Source organism: Anomaloglossus baeobatrachus, chromosome 2, assembly GCF_048569485.1.
Source record: "Anomaloglossus baeobatrachus isolate aAnoBae1 chromosome 2, aAnoBae1.hap1, whole genome shotgun sequence".
Lineage (NCBI taxonomy): Eukaryota > Metazoa > Chordata > Amphibia > Anura > Aromobatidae > Anomaloglossus > Anomaloglossus baeobatrachus.
In genome coordinates this window covers 426984575-426999812 of record NC_134354.1, presented here as the reverse complement: position 1 = coordinate 426999812, position 15238 = coordinate 426984575, and the positions used below count along the sequence as shown (strand labels likewise).

The following is a 15238-nucleotide window of genomic DNA, read 5'->3' as shown; positions in this document are numbered from 1 at the left end:
GCAGTGCTCTCAGAGTATATAGGAATGCTTGACCATGTGTGTGCAGGAGTCGTGAGAGATAAGTCATCTGAATGATTGTCTATGGGGGCCTTAAGTGTGAAACCAATGTTAGGCTCAACAGACATTGTGAAAACCGCAGGATTCAAGTTTTATTAATAGATAACAGTTCAAGAATTCAATTCTATTTTTTTTTAAGGTTCTTAGACATAGGCAGAACCAGAATTTGGGAGTACAGAAAAAGTGCAGGGATAAATAATGACAAAAATCAAAACTCGTATTGTATAATATGTCCACAGTTCAGTATTTTTATTTACTTATTTTTTTTTTTCTTTTAAATCTGTCATCTCAAATTGCACAAACAAAACCGAATAGCATTTATAGTTGTTGTTGCTTAAAGTCTCTCCTCTGTACACTCAAAACAGTGACCTAAGAACACCACAATATCCAACATACACAAACCTCGGGAGCAGGAGAAGGGTACATAGACTGGAATTATGGTGCCTTCTTTGTTCCTGAATGAAATGGTCCCACAAAAAAAGCACAGGATACAGCACGACATAGGGCCATCTGTTCATCATGGAGTGAGCTACACACACTAGCATTATCTATATGCGCAACTGAATATTCCCTTACGCGATGGATGTTTTTTTTTCCTCTTTTACGCAGAGTTGTCTTGTATGTTGCTAAACTAAACAGAGTCACACAACAAAAGTGGTATAGAATATGTAGATTAGTGTTCTTTTGTCATCGGCAGTCTTGCATGTGGAAATAGAAACATTTTCTTATTTTTTTCTTCAGAATATACAAGTAGATTTATATGCATTTAGATAAGACAGTACATAAGCTGCTTACATACATCAATTCTGAGAGTCAATATTAACTTTACTAACACTAAGAGTGCAAATCAGATTCTTCACAACAGATTGTTAGCATTGTTAACCCCCTTGGCTACTGGACAGTGTCTCTACAACTTTCTTTTTTGTTTTTAGGCCATGTATTGCAGGTCCTGGAAGGGGTCGAGAGTTGTATTAATCTCTCTAACTGCTGAAGCTGTTGCACCACAAAGGAGCCCCAACTACTGAAAGTGTTACAAGAAACTCTCAAAACAAAAAGAAAACAAATAAAAACAAAAATAAAAAGGGGAGGGGGGAAAGAAGAAAAAAAAAAAAACACACAAAAACCACAAAGCCAAGATAAAAAAAAAACCTGCTTAAAGGAAAGCAACTAACATACAGGATTGTAATTTTGTAGATTATGGAATGTGAAGAAAAATAATTAAGGGAAGTGTGATCCAAATACACTGTAAAAAATAAATTGTCCTTCATGAAAAAAGGAATAAAGAATATGATGCCAATTTCTGCAGCTTTTCCCTGCTATGGGACAGTAGGCGGAAGAGGGACGGTGGAGTTTCAGTAAGAAAATAGCCCAGGTTCAGAGATTCAAACCCTTTTTCTTTTACATGCTATATCCAAATCCTGGTTGGGGCTGCCCATAGGCCGGTGCAGTATAACCATAGCCAAATGCAGCTTGTGGAGGTACTGCGACACTGGGTCCTGCTGTAAGCATCAACTGGGGCTGACCTAAAATAAAAATACAAAAAGGTTACATCATAACAAATAACACCAGACCAATGTATAAAAAAAAAAACAAAAAACCCCAAAAAAACCAAAACCACATCCATCAACTTGTCAGCATTTAACTTCTAGTTCTGCTGATCAGGATTCTGGGGGGTACACAGACTTAATAGAGAAACCCTGCCATTTTTTAACCCCTTCACAACACAGCCCGTTTTCACCTTTCTGACCAGGTCAAATTTTACAATTCTGACTAGTGTCACTTTACGATGTAATAACAGATTTTTTTTCTGTGACATTGTACTTGATTTTAGTGCTAAATGTAGGATAGCATTTTTCACATTTGTGAAATTATACATTGTGTAGAAATTTTTCATTTTTCAAACTTGACGCACTTTTCCTTCAAAAGAATTTGGGAGAAAAATAGGGGGCATGTCTTATAACCTGGTTGTAGCTTATCAGAGGGTAGTGGAGAGGGGTCACAGGAGGCAGGGGCGGTGTAGGGCAGTGCTGAGGGCGGTGTGAGCCATCAAAGAAATGTCGCCCGGAGTCGGCATGTGCACAGATTGAGCTCTTGGCTCAATGACAGCTGAGAACTCATCTGCACATGTGCCATCTTCGGCTCATTGATCTCCCAGCAATGGACTTAAGGAAAATGGTCCATGAAGGTGGCGCGTGCGCAGAAGAGATCTCAAGTAACAGGGTGAGGTTCCATTGTTATGAGAATAACGGTGGTTTATATAGTAATAGGTATGCAGTGAAGGAGCTCATGTGTATAGGTAAATTAGAAAATTACCATAGACAATAGGCTGTGTTTCTGTAGCTTGTTCCTCCTCTTTTCTAAGGGACTCAGAGGCATCCAGTTTGTCAACCTTTAAAAAGGAGTATAAAGAAATGATGTTAATCAATGACACCACCACAAAATACAAAACCAAGGATCCTATAATAATGAAGACAAAAAATAAAAAAGTGGAAAAGCCTTAATCAGAAATATTTTTCAAAAAAGATTTGTAAAATACAAACACAATGTGTTATTCCGCCCGCAAAATTGAGCCACATCAGATAAATTCTGGATTTAGTTAGCAGTCACTATAAAGGCACATCGGAGAAGCATGAATTGTTGTGTTAGCAACTCTATATAGAATGACTAGTGTAGGTGGTAAAATGGCCAGCTAATATGTCTACGAGTCATATTCTGGGCTATCAACTTTAAAATGAAGCAATGACTTTATGGTCCAAGTTGTAACTTGCAATAGGTCTTCACATCTTCATTCCAAAGCCATATTTCATTAATACAATATTTTATATCTACGTTTCATGGCAGCAATATGAATGCACGATAGGAGGTTACAAGAACGAACATCCTAAACTCAAGCAATGCTTAAATCTGCATGCAGGTCATTCACATTAGTTCCAGTCTCAAAAGTCTAACACTAAATATTAGGGTATAGAAAACAGGTTAAAATAAATGTGGAATGGATATAAAAGTACAAAAAAATGTCCCCTGACCTCAGTTTATTGCCAACATTCTTCATTCTGTCTGATCATCCCTCATATGTCCTCCTCTGTGATCCACAACATGAAGCTAAATCGGCAACTGCTGCAGAGTGGCCAGACACAGTTTAAGAGTTAATTTATGGGGCCTCCGTTTGTGAAGTCGGTAAAGATGAGGCACTTTGGGATCTGGAATATATTTTTCTAGATGTCTGACATTTTAGTGTCAGGACAGGATTACTGAAGACTTCTGAACATAACGGCCTGGAAGACACCACCTAAACAATTTGTGCACGTGGTCCTGCTCTTTATGCAGGCAAAGCACTGCTACACATGCAATGATGTACAGTGTTACGGTGTTAATCATGCCATTTAGCCACCATGGCCAAACTAAGGGGAGGCAAACAAAATCAGCTCCGACAATGGCCAAGACACTCTACTTCTACACCCGGTACACAAGTAGACAGTTACGCAGACAATGCAAGCTGAGGTGTGACTATTTTCACATGCTCCAAGGATTGCAGACATATTAATTGCCTATAGAAGGGTTTTATATGTCATGCTATGAAAATGAAGCTTTCAATACCCTCATATCGCTAACCATAATGTAATCCCCCCGAAAAACAAAAACACATGTGGGAAAAAAACAAAACAAAAAATACAATTGTGAATACCGATGTTGGCTTTCTCAGCTCTTTTTATACTTTTATCTTCAGCACATTTTAAAACTTTGATGTTCTTCAGGTTTTCCCCTAGGCTTCAATATAAAAGCATTTGTATCTATTACTATGTACACATCTTTCCAGAACACAGTGCGGTAATCTCCTGTAGCCCACCACAACTTGCAGGTGGCGGCTGAACGGCAAAGCATGGTGCAAGTAACCTGGGCGCAGGATGCCCACATAAAACTGGCATAATAATGGACTGCAACCACAGGGATGCCAGTGCGATGACTACTCTGCCCTCACACCTGGTGTCATCTATGTAAACTCCAGCTCGAAATAGACAGAACTGCTATGAAAGGCTTTTCCACAGAAACAGCAGCACATTGCAAAAAGTTATAAAGAACTCCTCTAGAAACATGCATTTAACGCCACTTGCGTGTTAAGTGTAAAATGTGTGCATGAAAAGAAACGGCAACAGAACTGAAGCAAGGAGTGGATTCTGAAAATGGAGGTGGCCATACGGGCTCCGGACAAAACGCAGCCAACAGCAATACTTGCGCTATCATCTTAAGAACATGGCGATGCACTGGCCAAGGCTGGAAAACTCATGCTGCTCTCCAATAGTGCAACACCACTACAGTTCAATTACCTGGTTTGTTTTCACACAAACACACACACTCTCACACTAGATTTCTCCAGATCAAGCACAGAAGGATATTCCCCTTCTAGAATTCCATAGCCCAGTGTATTGCTCCTATGGTGTCGGACAGTATGCCAAATAAAAACAAAAAACCGATAAGGCCATGTTCCTACATAGTGCAAATGCTGCATGTTTTGTACGTTTGACAGTTCAACCAAACTGGATGTGATTTCATAAACACTCATGCCCACTGTGCATTTACCGATGCAGCAAAACTGCATTTTTTCCCCTGAAGCCTGAAAAAGTGCATGTGAATATGCAATTGCATTTTTCAGTGTGAAATCAGTGTTTTGGGACTAAGAATAAGTAAAAACCTGCACCTGAATGCATTACAGAATAACCACAAGGCCAATAAAGCCGCAATGCAATCAGAGCAGACGGCTATTGCATGTTTTGGTGCAAACACCTGCAGAAATACAACATTTGCGCACATGGGAAAATGGCCTAAACATTAGAATAATTTTTAAACTACAATTTGATCAACCTCAAAAATACTCCTATGGGGAGTGTCCTTTAATGCCTGGTTTTTAGGGCAGAACGATAGACCTCTTTCATACACTTAAAAAGATTATGTATAAGCAATGAGAATATTTGGGCAATGGACTGTGACACCATAAGATCTGGACACAAGAGGATTCACTTCTGTGGCCTTAGTTTCGGCTACTACAGAAAAGCCGTATTTAAAAAGCTAAAAAAAGAAATCCCCGAAAACTGGATCACAGTTGAGGTTTAATAAAAATTAAGAAATAATGGGTAAAATCTGAAGGATGTACATATAAGCTACATTAAAGCAAAAATGCCGGTAATTGATGCAAAATATATATATAGAAAAAACGCCAATATGGAGTCCCACACAGAATATTCTTGGGGGGGAAATAAAATATGGGATATTTGTAGGACATTAGAGACTTTGCATGTTAAATATATAGCCATCTAGATAAAATGCTATTCCTTATTCCACCAATTATCTACTCCTCTTATGGGTGGTATGGTTCTTAGGCTAAGGAGTGAACCATCTCCAGGTGTGATGTCATTGCACATGACATATGTATCTCATCCTTCAGATTTGTGACCAGCTTTACATTAGTAACTGTGAACCAATACCTCACGTCTTCCTGAGATTAGCCGATTAGTAGCAAAACACTAGAAACAACCTAATACTATTTTAGTCTTGGTATTTTTAAGGCCAGCAGAGGCTTTAGTGAGTGTTTTTTTGGAGGAGGAGAAGGGAGGGAGGAAAAAAACAAAACAAAAAAGGAGGACAGCAGCAAAAGTAGTAATTGTAGTAGTAAAAGAAAGGAGGTGGTGTGGGGAAACGCATGCAGATTCTTTAGACTTAGTCTTCCAGGTTTAAAGACGGAAAACAAGAATCAACTTTCACCTTTTCCTTTATTGCATCAACCTGCAAAGGAATTCAGAGGGTGCAGCTTAGAAAATCAAATTTCACATTGAGCATAACAAAAAGGAAGAATAAGCAAAGAAATAAAATAAAACTGCAGCTGTTAGAGAGAATAAATAAAATAAAAGGAAAGGTGATCAGGAGAGGTAACAGGCATGGATTTCATTGTGTCTGATGCATAAATCCAAATCAATATGCCAGCAGTATACAGTTAGAGGTGGCATGGGTGCAAGAGAGACCAAAGAGGTGCGTATGTACAGTTCCCTGTTAATAAGAAAGGAAATCATTCTCAGACATTTACAGTTGGTGACCAGATACTTTACCATTCTCTCACTGCTAAAACATTAAAAGGCGTTCTCCAGAACTGGATTCAGGCGTGCAGAAGTACTATATAAATGGCCAGCTTTCACAGATAACAATGTACACAAAATATCTAGACAGTGGAAGGAGGATGCTTCCCCAAGACCTCAGCTTTCACACTGAACCGCAAAATACAGCGACTTACAAATGTGTAGTGGTAGAATATACCTAGTGCAATTATTCAGAATTTGTATATGATAGATATATATATATATTTTATACACAAATTGAATAATTGTGCTTGGTATATTTAGATATGCATTTTGATCTATGTACACATAACTACCTGGGGCTTTTTTTTTTACACCATATTACTTGTGATCTGTAAGATGAAACCTGTTTTTATCAAAGTATTTCCAATTAAATGGATATAATGTTATAAAGTGCACAAGGACTTTTTCCTCCAGTGCTGAGTCACTAAAGATATTGAGCCCGATTGATGAAAGTATTTACACCAGAAAACGAGCACATTTTTTGTGACTTGGCATTTTCACACCAGTTTCTGCCAAATTGTGTGGCACTAGGGTGGGAAAGGTTGTGGCTAGGTCTGCCTCTCAAATTCTTCAAAAGTGGCAGTGTTTTTTTTTTTTTTTTTTCTGGTGCCAAAAATGTTATTCCAGTAAAACTGCAGTAACATTTATGATAAGCCCCATGTCACTGAAAAGTTGTGCGGAATTCATTAAGGGTCATGAGCCTCTAAATGAATTTGATACATCTTATGTCTACACGCCCCTCAATAAGATTGGCAGACATAAAGACAGTCTTAAGGATGTGGAATTTAACTATTTCAGTGGCTACAAGGAAAGAAAATTATAGCACATGATGCTGCACTTCTCATTAAGAACAGTGGGCAGTACCATACAGAGCCCTCCTGTTATGTCCACGTATTATTCCTCTTTTTGCCCGGATCCTTTTTCATTAATGTGGAATGACTGCATTATATACCGTATTTTTCACTTTATAAGACGCACCTGATTATAAGACGCACCCCCAAATTTGGTGAAGGAAAAGAATATTTTTTTTAAATACATGGGTCCGTCTTATAATGCCAGTGTCAGTCTAAGAAATCATATAGGCTATATGTCCCTCATAGCCCCCTCATCCTAAAATTAGCCTCCTTAATCTGGATATGGCCGCCTTATATTGAATATAGCCCCCAGTGGCTGGCACACGGCCCCTATTGCTGCCCATGGCCCCCTGTGGCTGGCATACTGCCCCCTATTGCTGCCCATGGCCCCCTGTGGCTGGCACACGGCCCCTATTGCTGCCCATGGCCCCCTGTGGCTGGCACACGGCCCCCTATTGCTGCCCATGGCCACCTGTGGCTGGCACACGGCCCCCTATTGCTGCCCATGGCCCCCTGTGGCTGGCACACGGCCCCCTATTGCTGCCCATGGCCCCCTGTGGCTGGCACACGGCCCCTTGTGGCTGCCCATGGCCCCCTGTGGCTGGCACACGGCCCCTTGTGGCTGGCACACGGCCCCTATTGCTGCCCATGGCCCCTATTGCTGCGCATGGGCCCCCCCTGTGGCTGGCACACGGCCCCTATTGCTGCCCATGACCCCTATTACTGCCCATGACCCCCTGTGGCTGGCACACGGCCCCTATTGCTGCGCATGGGCCCCCTGTGGCTGGCACACGACCCCTATTGCTGCCCATGGCCCCTATTGCTGCCCATGACCCCTATTACTGCCCATGACCCCTATTGCTGCCCATGACCCCTATTGCTGCCCATGACCCCCTGTGGCTGGCACACGGCCCCTATTGCTGCGCATGGGCCCCCTGTGGCTGGCACACGGCCCCTATTGCTGCCCATGGCCCCCTGTGGCTGGCACACAACCCCCTATTGCTGCCCATGGCCCCCTGTGCCTGGCACACGGCCCCCCTATTGCTGCCAATGGCCCCCTGTGGCTGGCACACGGCCCCCTATTGCTGCCCATGGCCCCCTGTGGCTGGCACACGGCCCCCTATTGCTGCCCATGGCCCCTTGTGGCTGGCACACAGCCCCCTATTGCTGCCCATGGCCCCTTGTGGCTGGCACACGGCCCCTATTGCTGCACATGGGCCCCCCTGTGGCTGGCACACGGCCCCTATTGCTGCCCATGACCCCTATTGCTGCCCATGACCCCCTGTGGCTGGCACATGGCCCCTATTGCTGCCCATGGCCCCTATTGCTGCCCATGGGCCCCCCCTGCTGCCCATGACCCTCTGTGGCTGGCACATGGCCCCTATTGCTGCGCATGGGCCCCCTGTGGCTGGCACACAGCCCCTATTGCTGCCCAAGGCCAATGTAGCTGGCACATATCCCCTATTGCTGCCCATGGACCCTATTGCTGCGCATGGGCCCCCTGTGGCTGGCACACGGCCCCTATTGCTGCCCATGGCCCCCTGTGGCTGGCAGACGGCCCCCTATTGCTGCCCATGGCCCCCTGTGGCTGGCACACTGCCCCCCTATTGCTGCCCATGGGCCCCCTGTAGCTGGCACACGGCCCCTATTGCTGCCCATGACCCCCATTACTGCCCATGACCCCTATTACTGCCATGACCCCCTGTGGCTGGCACACGGCCCCTATTGCTGCGCATGGGCCCCCTGTGGCTGGCACACGGCCCCTATTGCTGCCCATGGGCCCCCTGTAGCTGGCACACGGCCCCTATTGCTGCCCATGACCCCTATTACTGCCCATGACCCCTATTGCTGCCCATGGCCCCTTGTGGCTGGCACACGGCCCCCTATTGCTGCCTATGGCCCCTTGTGGCTGGCACACGGCCCCTATTGCTGCCCATGACCCCTATTACTGCCCATGACCCCTATTACTGCCCATGACCCCCTGTGGCTGGCACACGGCCCCTATTGCTGCGCTTGGGCCCCCTGTGGCTGGCACACAGCCCCTATTGCTGCCCAAGGCCAATGTAGCTGGCACACGTCCCCTATTGCTGCCCATGGCCCCTTGTGGCTGGCACACGGCCCCTATTGTTGCCCATGGCCCCTATTGCTGCGCATGGGCCCCCAGTGGCTGGCACACAGCCCCTATTGCTGCCCATGACCTCTATTACTGCCCAGGACCCCCTATTGCTGCCCATGACCCCCTGTGGCTGGCACACGGCCCCTAATGCTGCGCATGGACCCCCTGTGGCTGGCACACGTCCCCTATTGCTGCCCATAACCCCCTATGGATGGCACACATCACCCTGTGTTTGATATGGCCCCCATGCTGCTGCTTATAGTAAAAGAAACCCTTTCCTTACCTTCTCCAGCGCTGTCCTCCCCCTCGTGTCCCCCTCCGTGCTGCTGAGCTACACTTCCTGGTTCTTGGTGCTGGTCATGTGATCAGCACAGCAGAGTGACATCTCTGCGTGCATGATCACAGCAGCAGCAGTGAGGCACTGGGAGATCAGCGCTGGAGGTGGTAAGTAAAGAGGTTTTTATTTTACTATGGGCAGCAGAATGGGGGCCATGTGCCATCAAAGGGGAGCACAGGCACATATAATATGCGCCGCTCCCCCAGCCCGTCACCGCGGTGCGGTTTCAGCACCACGGTGATGGACAACGGCAGTGCATATTATATGAGCGGGAGCAGGAGATCTCCCGCAGCAGCCTTCACCAGCACACTTAAAGGGGGCCTGTTTTCTTCCCAAAAAAACACAAATTAAAACCACATACAGGCATATAAAAGACTTTTGCCAGGCAAAAAAAAAACACATTAGGTATGCAAATGAAGAAGAGGGGTGGGTGTCAGTCCGTTTTGGTGCACAGTTATGCTCCCCTCAATCTGCTTATCTAAGATTTTAATCACATGTTCTTGAGTGGAGCCTGATTTCAATAGACGGGTCCTGTACCTCTGCACTAACAATGCAGGCAACCCGCTGGGCTCAGTGTGTGCGCTCATCACCGCCTCCTATTTGTAGTACAGTACTGAGTGGTGACCACAGAAAGGAGGCAGCAATGAGTGGACTAAGGTCCGCCTGCTGTGCAAGCATATTAAAGAAGTGTAGATGGAACAGAACTGCAGAGCATTACTCCAGGAAAACATACATAGAGCAGAATTGACAGCTTGAGCATCAGCACTAGATTGGTATGGAATGTCACATGCAAGCCCCCCTCCAAAAACAACAATTCGGCAGTTCTCAGATTAACCATTTACGATCTGGTCAATACTAAGGAGATTATTGTAGGCCTTGATTATCCTGAAACACAGATTATCCAACACGCATGAACCCTGGCCATATACTCATTCTGAAGGTACTTCCCACAAACATATACACCTGTGTATTAGTAATGGTTAGATTTCTGTGTTCCCTATTGATCACTAGTCCCCAGTCCCCTTATTGCAGTGTGAGTAGTTTATATGGCATGGCTTTATTGACTGCTTCAGAGGTAAATTATCAGACTGATGCTAAAACGCCCCAAAAATATATCTGTGAACAAAACTTTGCCAAGTAATTATCTAGTTGCTCCGGTAGGACAAAAAAAAAAAATGGAGCTGCTGATTCATCCAGAGAGCAGATGATATGTCCGTAAACTTCCATATAGGTGCAGAAGCTTTCTTTCTGTAGGAAATGTACTGAATAGGAAGTTGCGCTTCTGTTCCATGCCTATATGTTCTTTTTATATATAAATATAATATTGCCTTTGACTTTCTGCCCTTCTACAACGGAACACTATCAGTTCTTACCTTGCTTAAGTATTCCCTCATGACCTGAATGAAGTAGGGCATGGCAAAGTCCATAATATTGTGTCTCCATGCAGTTTCCAGGACCACATCTGGCCGCAGCAGGTCATAACATGTGAAGAGACACGCTGCAAAGCACTCCTTCTTCCCTTCCAACAAAAACCATTGCAAAAGTTCCTCTGCCAGTTCTGTGTCTTTAGATTCAGAGGCATACTGCATAGCATCCTGGGAGAAATGGTAGTTAACATATTTAGCATTACCACCGAGACACGTCATTTTTATTTAATAAAAAAGATTCAAACACCATCTATCTAGGTTTAGAATGTATGATGCGATTACTGCCTTGTGATCACCATGGATTAGTGGCCAACAAGGAAATTACTCTCCCAAACAATATTTTAACATATTTGAGTAGATCTTGATTTGCAGTGAAGTTCGTTAGGATGTAATGCAAGATGTATAAGGTCTGCAATGGGTGGAAAAACAAAAGTCAATTCTTCAGATATACCTTATAGAGGCGATCTTTCTTGCAGAGCTCCACACTCTGCTTCCAGCGATTGTTACCCTTGAATAGGTATGCAGCAATCCTTCTAAACTCAATAAGCTCATGCTTCTCCAAACGTTGAGCGAGGGATATGTTGTCAAAGTTGTCATATGCATCTATAGATGTACGAAGTGCCTAGAGAATACAAGAAAAAGTAGTAATTGAACTAATCAAACCCTATATAACTGAACGAAGTAGTATTAAAGCAATGCGTGCTGTAGAATAAGTACCTGGTAGTCCTCTTCTGTTATAAAAAGGTTGTTAAGAGCCTCATTAACGGATTTATTGTTATGATTCTGCACAGAGCGGAGGTATGGTTTTACAAGAGGAAGCTGCTTCACCTTGAACAGAAAAAAAAAATAAGTTGATTAAAAAACAAACAAAAAAAAAACCACACACACACACAGTCCAGACTGGACAACAAAGAATCCTGTGACCTTACCTTGCTGAAGTAGTTGACAGCGCGAGTATGGTCCAATCTTGGAGATAATACCATAAGGAGATCATTCAGTAATAGTGGCTTGAATTCCAAATAGAACTGGATTGCTCTGTAATACAACTCTACATTGGCCACCTTAAAAATAAATAAGCCAGTATTTGTAAGTTACTCTGGCTTCAGTCCCATGCAAACTCCTCCAGATAATAGTTTTTGCTTAGTATGCACATCATACACATTAAGTCTTACCTTGGTGATAATATCTTTGAATTGTCCTTCCTTCCATGCATCAGTCGGGTGGCTCATCATTGTGATAATGGCATTATCATACTCTTCGTATTTATCGTAAAGGAACACCAACTCTGCCCAAAGGTGAGCTTGCTCGGCTGCTCTGAGTACCTGTATAAAAAACAAACATAAAAATATTAGTCATAGTAGACACTTTGCTTTAATCTACATGTGCCCACGTTAATACAATATACCTTAGGAATGTTGACTCTGGACCAGAAAAGCTCCAAGTGCTCTCTCATTTTTTGTGGCTTGAACTTAGAATACAGAATGGCAAGCTCCGTGAACATGCCCATATGTGCCCTCTCCAATCCCAAGGCAGCTTCAAGCATGGTGATCAGCTCTTCAAAGTAACCACGATCCTAAACGTAGAGAAAAAAAAAAAAAAAGTGTTTATACACAATTTAATATTACATAGTTACAATAGTTGAAAAAAAGACCTAAGTCCATCTAGTTCAACCTTCCTCACCAGTTCTACTTTTGGTCACTAAGTCATTTATAACCAACAATGTTGTGTTTACTGAGTAAATCATCAAGCCCTTTTTTAAAGGCTGTTCTAGTATCTGCCATTACTACCTCTTGTTGTAGGGCATTCCACAGTCTGACTGCTCTAACTGTAAAGAACCCTTTCCTATTTAGCTGCCGGAATCGCTTTTCTTCCATTCGCAGTGTATGCCCCCTGGCCCTTAGTATTGTCTTTGGAAGAAATAAGTCATGTGACAATCCTTTATATTGACCACACACACATATACATACATACATATACATATACATAAATAAATGAGATCTCCTCTGAGACGTCTTTTTTCTAAGCTAAACATATCTAGCTTTTTCAACCTGCCATCATATGTGAGGCCTTCCATTCCTTGTAGTAGTCTAGGTGTCTGCCTTTGAACTAACTTCTGAATGTTCTTTTTAAAATGTGGAGCCCAAAACTGGATCCCATATTCCAGATGTGGCTTTACAAGTGATTTATAGAGGGGTAACAATACGTTGGGATCACAGGATCTAATCTCTCTTGTTATACACCCTAGTTAAGAGACTTTTCTTCAGAGATTGGTAAATTCAGACCCCAGTTTTAATAAATAGCTTACAAATAAACGGAAAAAAACAAAAACAAAAAAAACTAATGTGTAGCTACCTGATAATAGTTAATTAGCTCCTCCAGTTCATCAGCATGTACCACAATGTGAAGGCCACACATTTGGGCAAGGCGGAATTCCTTACCATCAACACAAGCAAAGCAGACCTGGTAAAAGAAAAAAAAATGTAATATTGCAAACAGAAATGAAAAAACAACAGACAGACTAAAATATGATTGTGTCACCTCCTTCCATGTGCGAGTGCTGTTTGCCTTTCGTGCCCCATCCACAGCAGCCTGATATTCCCCGAGGTGAACCAATGTGGATGCCAAACGCCCAAAATTTGAGACATTATTGTAGAGAAGCTTAGCAGCATCATACATTTTCTCATCATAGCATCGATCACCAACCTAATCGGAAAGAATTAAAAAATAAAAAAGGACAAAAACAGTCATGGTTATCCTGCACAAGAAAATGTGGAATGCAGATTTAGGCTAATACTACACAAGACTCCAGTCGAGCCCACTAGATTACATTGAAAGGCACAATTTAATCTGGAAAACAATCTGCTGTATGAATGAAATTTAATAATCTCTGGATATGCTGACATCGGAAAATTAAAACACCTTTACTTTCAATTCTAGAATCCCTGTGTTGGTCACTGTAGTTGAATTCAGCACTGGAGGGGTCCGAAGTATCCAGATTATTAAACACCTTTAAAAGGATTATACTGCACACTACTAACATCTTACATTAGCCATAGGTGAAACTTACTTGTTGAATATGAGCATTGTTTGGTCCATTAATAAATTCTTCAAGTTCTGTGAGACGGTTGGTTTTAGCAAGAGCAAAGATGAGTTCTGTTTCTACATAGGATTCCCTTGCCTTCTTGCGGGCCATCTGCAGGTATTTAACAAGTTCTTCCCAATTCCCTAAAGAGAATATCACAAAAAAAAAAATTTGTCATGTGCTATTTTTTTTTTTAAAAGGAGAAAAATAAAATTTTTATTTAGTACTATTGTATAGCACAATTATCCCCTAGCTTCCTCTACCATGGTGATTAATAAAGTAAGTTAGTTTGACCATTTACTGCATACACTGGGAAGGGGGGGAGGGGCGGGGCAGGGGCTTTGACACGGAATCTGTCACCTTGGAAAATACTAGTCATCTGCAGATCTACAGTTACCCTGCAGGTAAATAATGCTCCCGGGAGCTGCCAACTTTTAGCCATGGGGGCGTCCAGGGAGCAGCTACAGTCACCGCTTAAGGCACCATATCGTGAACGGAAGGGGTAAGCACTTTAACAGATGATGGCCCAGCACATCTGTGCAGCGCGATCTACCAGGGTGTGTGTCCACAATCAGGCCGCCTTGTGCTCTGGATGCAGTGTCTTTACTTTTGCAGAGATGCTAGTGTTCTGTGCGGGAGAACGTGGTGTACGTGCACACCATCAGGATTCTGGGCGCAGCGTATTTTCGGTGTGTTCTCAATCTCAGAACACTTGCGTCTCCACAAGAACATATTTGACATTCTGTGGCTCGGAGTGTTAAAAAGAAGCACAGTGGGTATAGGATTACTATACATCCATCCACTGTGCTTCTGTCGTAAAACGCAGCGTTTTGGATGCAGCAAAAACAGAGTCCAAAATGCTGCTGACACAGATTGTGGGCACCTATCCTCAAAGTACCGAGGAGTTTACACCTGCTGTTCACAATACAGTGAGTAGTGCTGTGACCACTGACTGCAGATGCTCCCTGTACACCTCCATGGCTGAAAGTCCTCAGCTCCCAGGAGGACCGAAGGTTCAATATCTCCTGGTAGTTGCACTTTCAGTAAGGTGGCTGGGCAACTATGTAATTCTATTTACCTGCAAATTAACCCTATATCTGCAGGTAACTAGCATTTTCAGAAGTGATGGGTTCCATTTAATGGCTTTAGACCACATTTTTGTACTTGAAACTCACTTAAAACTTGTCGAAGCTAAGTAACGAGGGGCAGGGGCTTTTCACAGACCGACAAAGTCACT

General features: G+C 43.2%; 1 protein-coding gene across 4 annotated transcripts in view; it reads right to left on the bottom strand.

The window, feature by feature from the left end:
• Positions 1 to 275: 275 nt before the first annotated feature.
• CLTC (clathrin heavy chain) overlaps positions 276 to 15238 on the bottom strand; it is a 105960-nt gene continuing 90997 nt past the window's right edge. For 2 of the 4 annotated variants that reach the window (XM_075336225.1, XM_075336227.1), the window contains 12 exons: positions 13987 to 14144; positions 13458 to 13622; positions 13272 to 13379; positions 12325 to 12492; positions 12092 to 12241; positions 11849 to 11980; positions 11637 to 11747; positions 11371 to 11541; positions 10866 to 11087; positions 5815 to 5835; positions 2371 to 2446; positions 276 to 1580 (listed from right to left, as the gene is read on the bottom strand). In XM_075336225.1, coding sequence (XP_075192340.1) covers positions 1456 to 1580; positions 2371 to 2446; positions 5815 to 5835; positions 10866 to 11087; positions 11371 to 11541; positions 11637 to 11747; positions 11849 to 11980; positions 12092 to 12241; positions 12325 to 12492; positions 13272 to 13379; positions 13458 to 13622; positions 13987 to 14144 — 1607 coding nt within the window. In that variant the 3' untranslated portion in view covers positions 276 to 1455. The remainder of the gene's footprint in view (positions 1581 to 2370; positions 2447 to 5814; positions 5836 to 10865; positions 11088 to 11370; positions 11542 to 11636; positions 11748 to 11848; positions 11981 to 12091; positions 12242 to 12324; positions 12493 to 13271; positions 13380 to 13457; positions 13623 to 13986; positions 14145 to 15238) is intronic. The other 2 variants (XM_075336226.1, XM_075336228.1) reach the window with 1 other exon arrangement.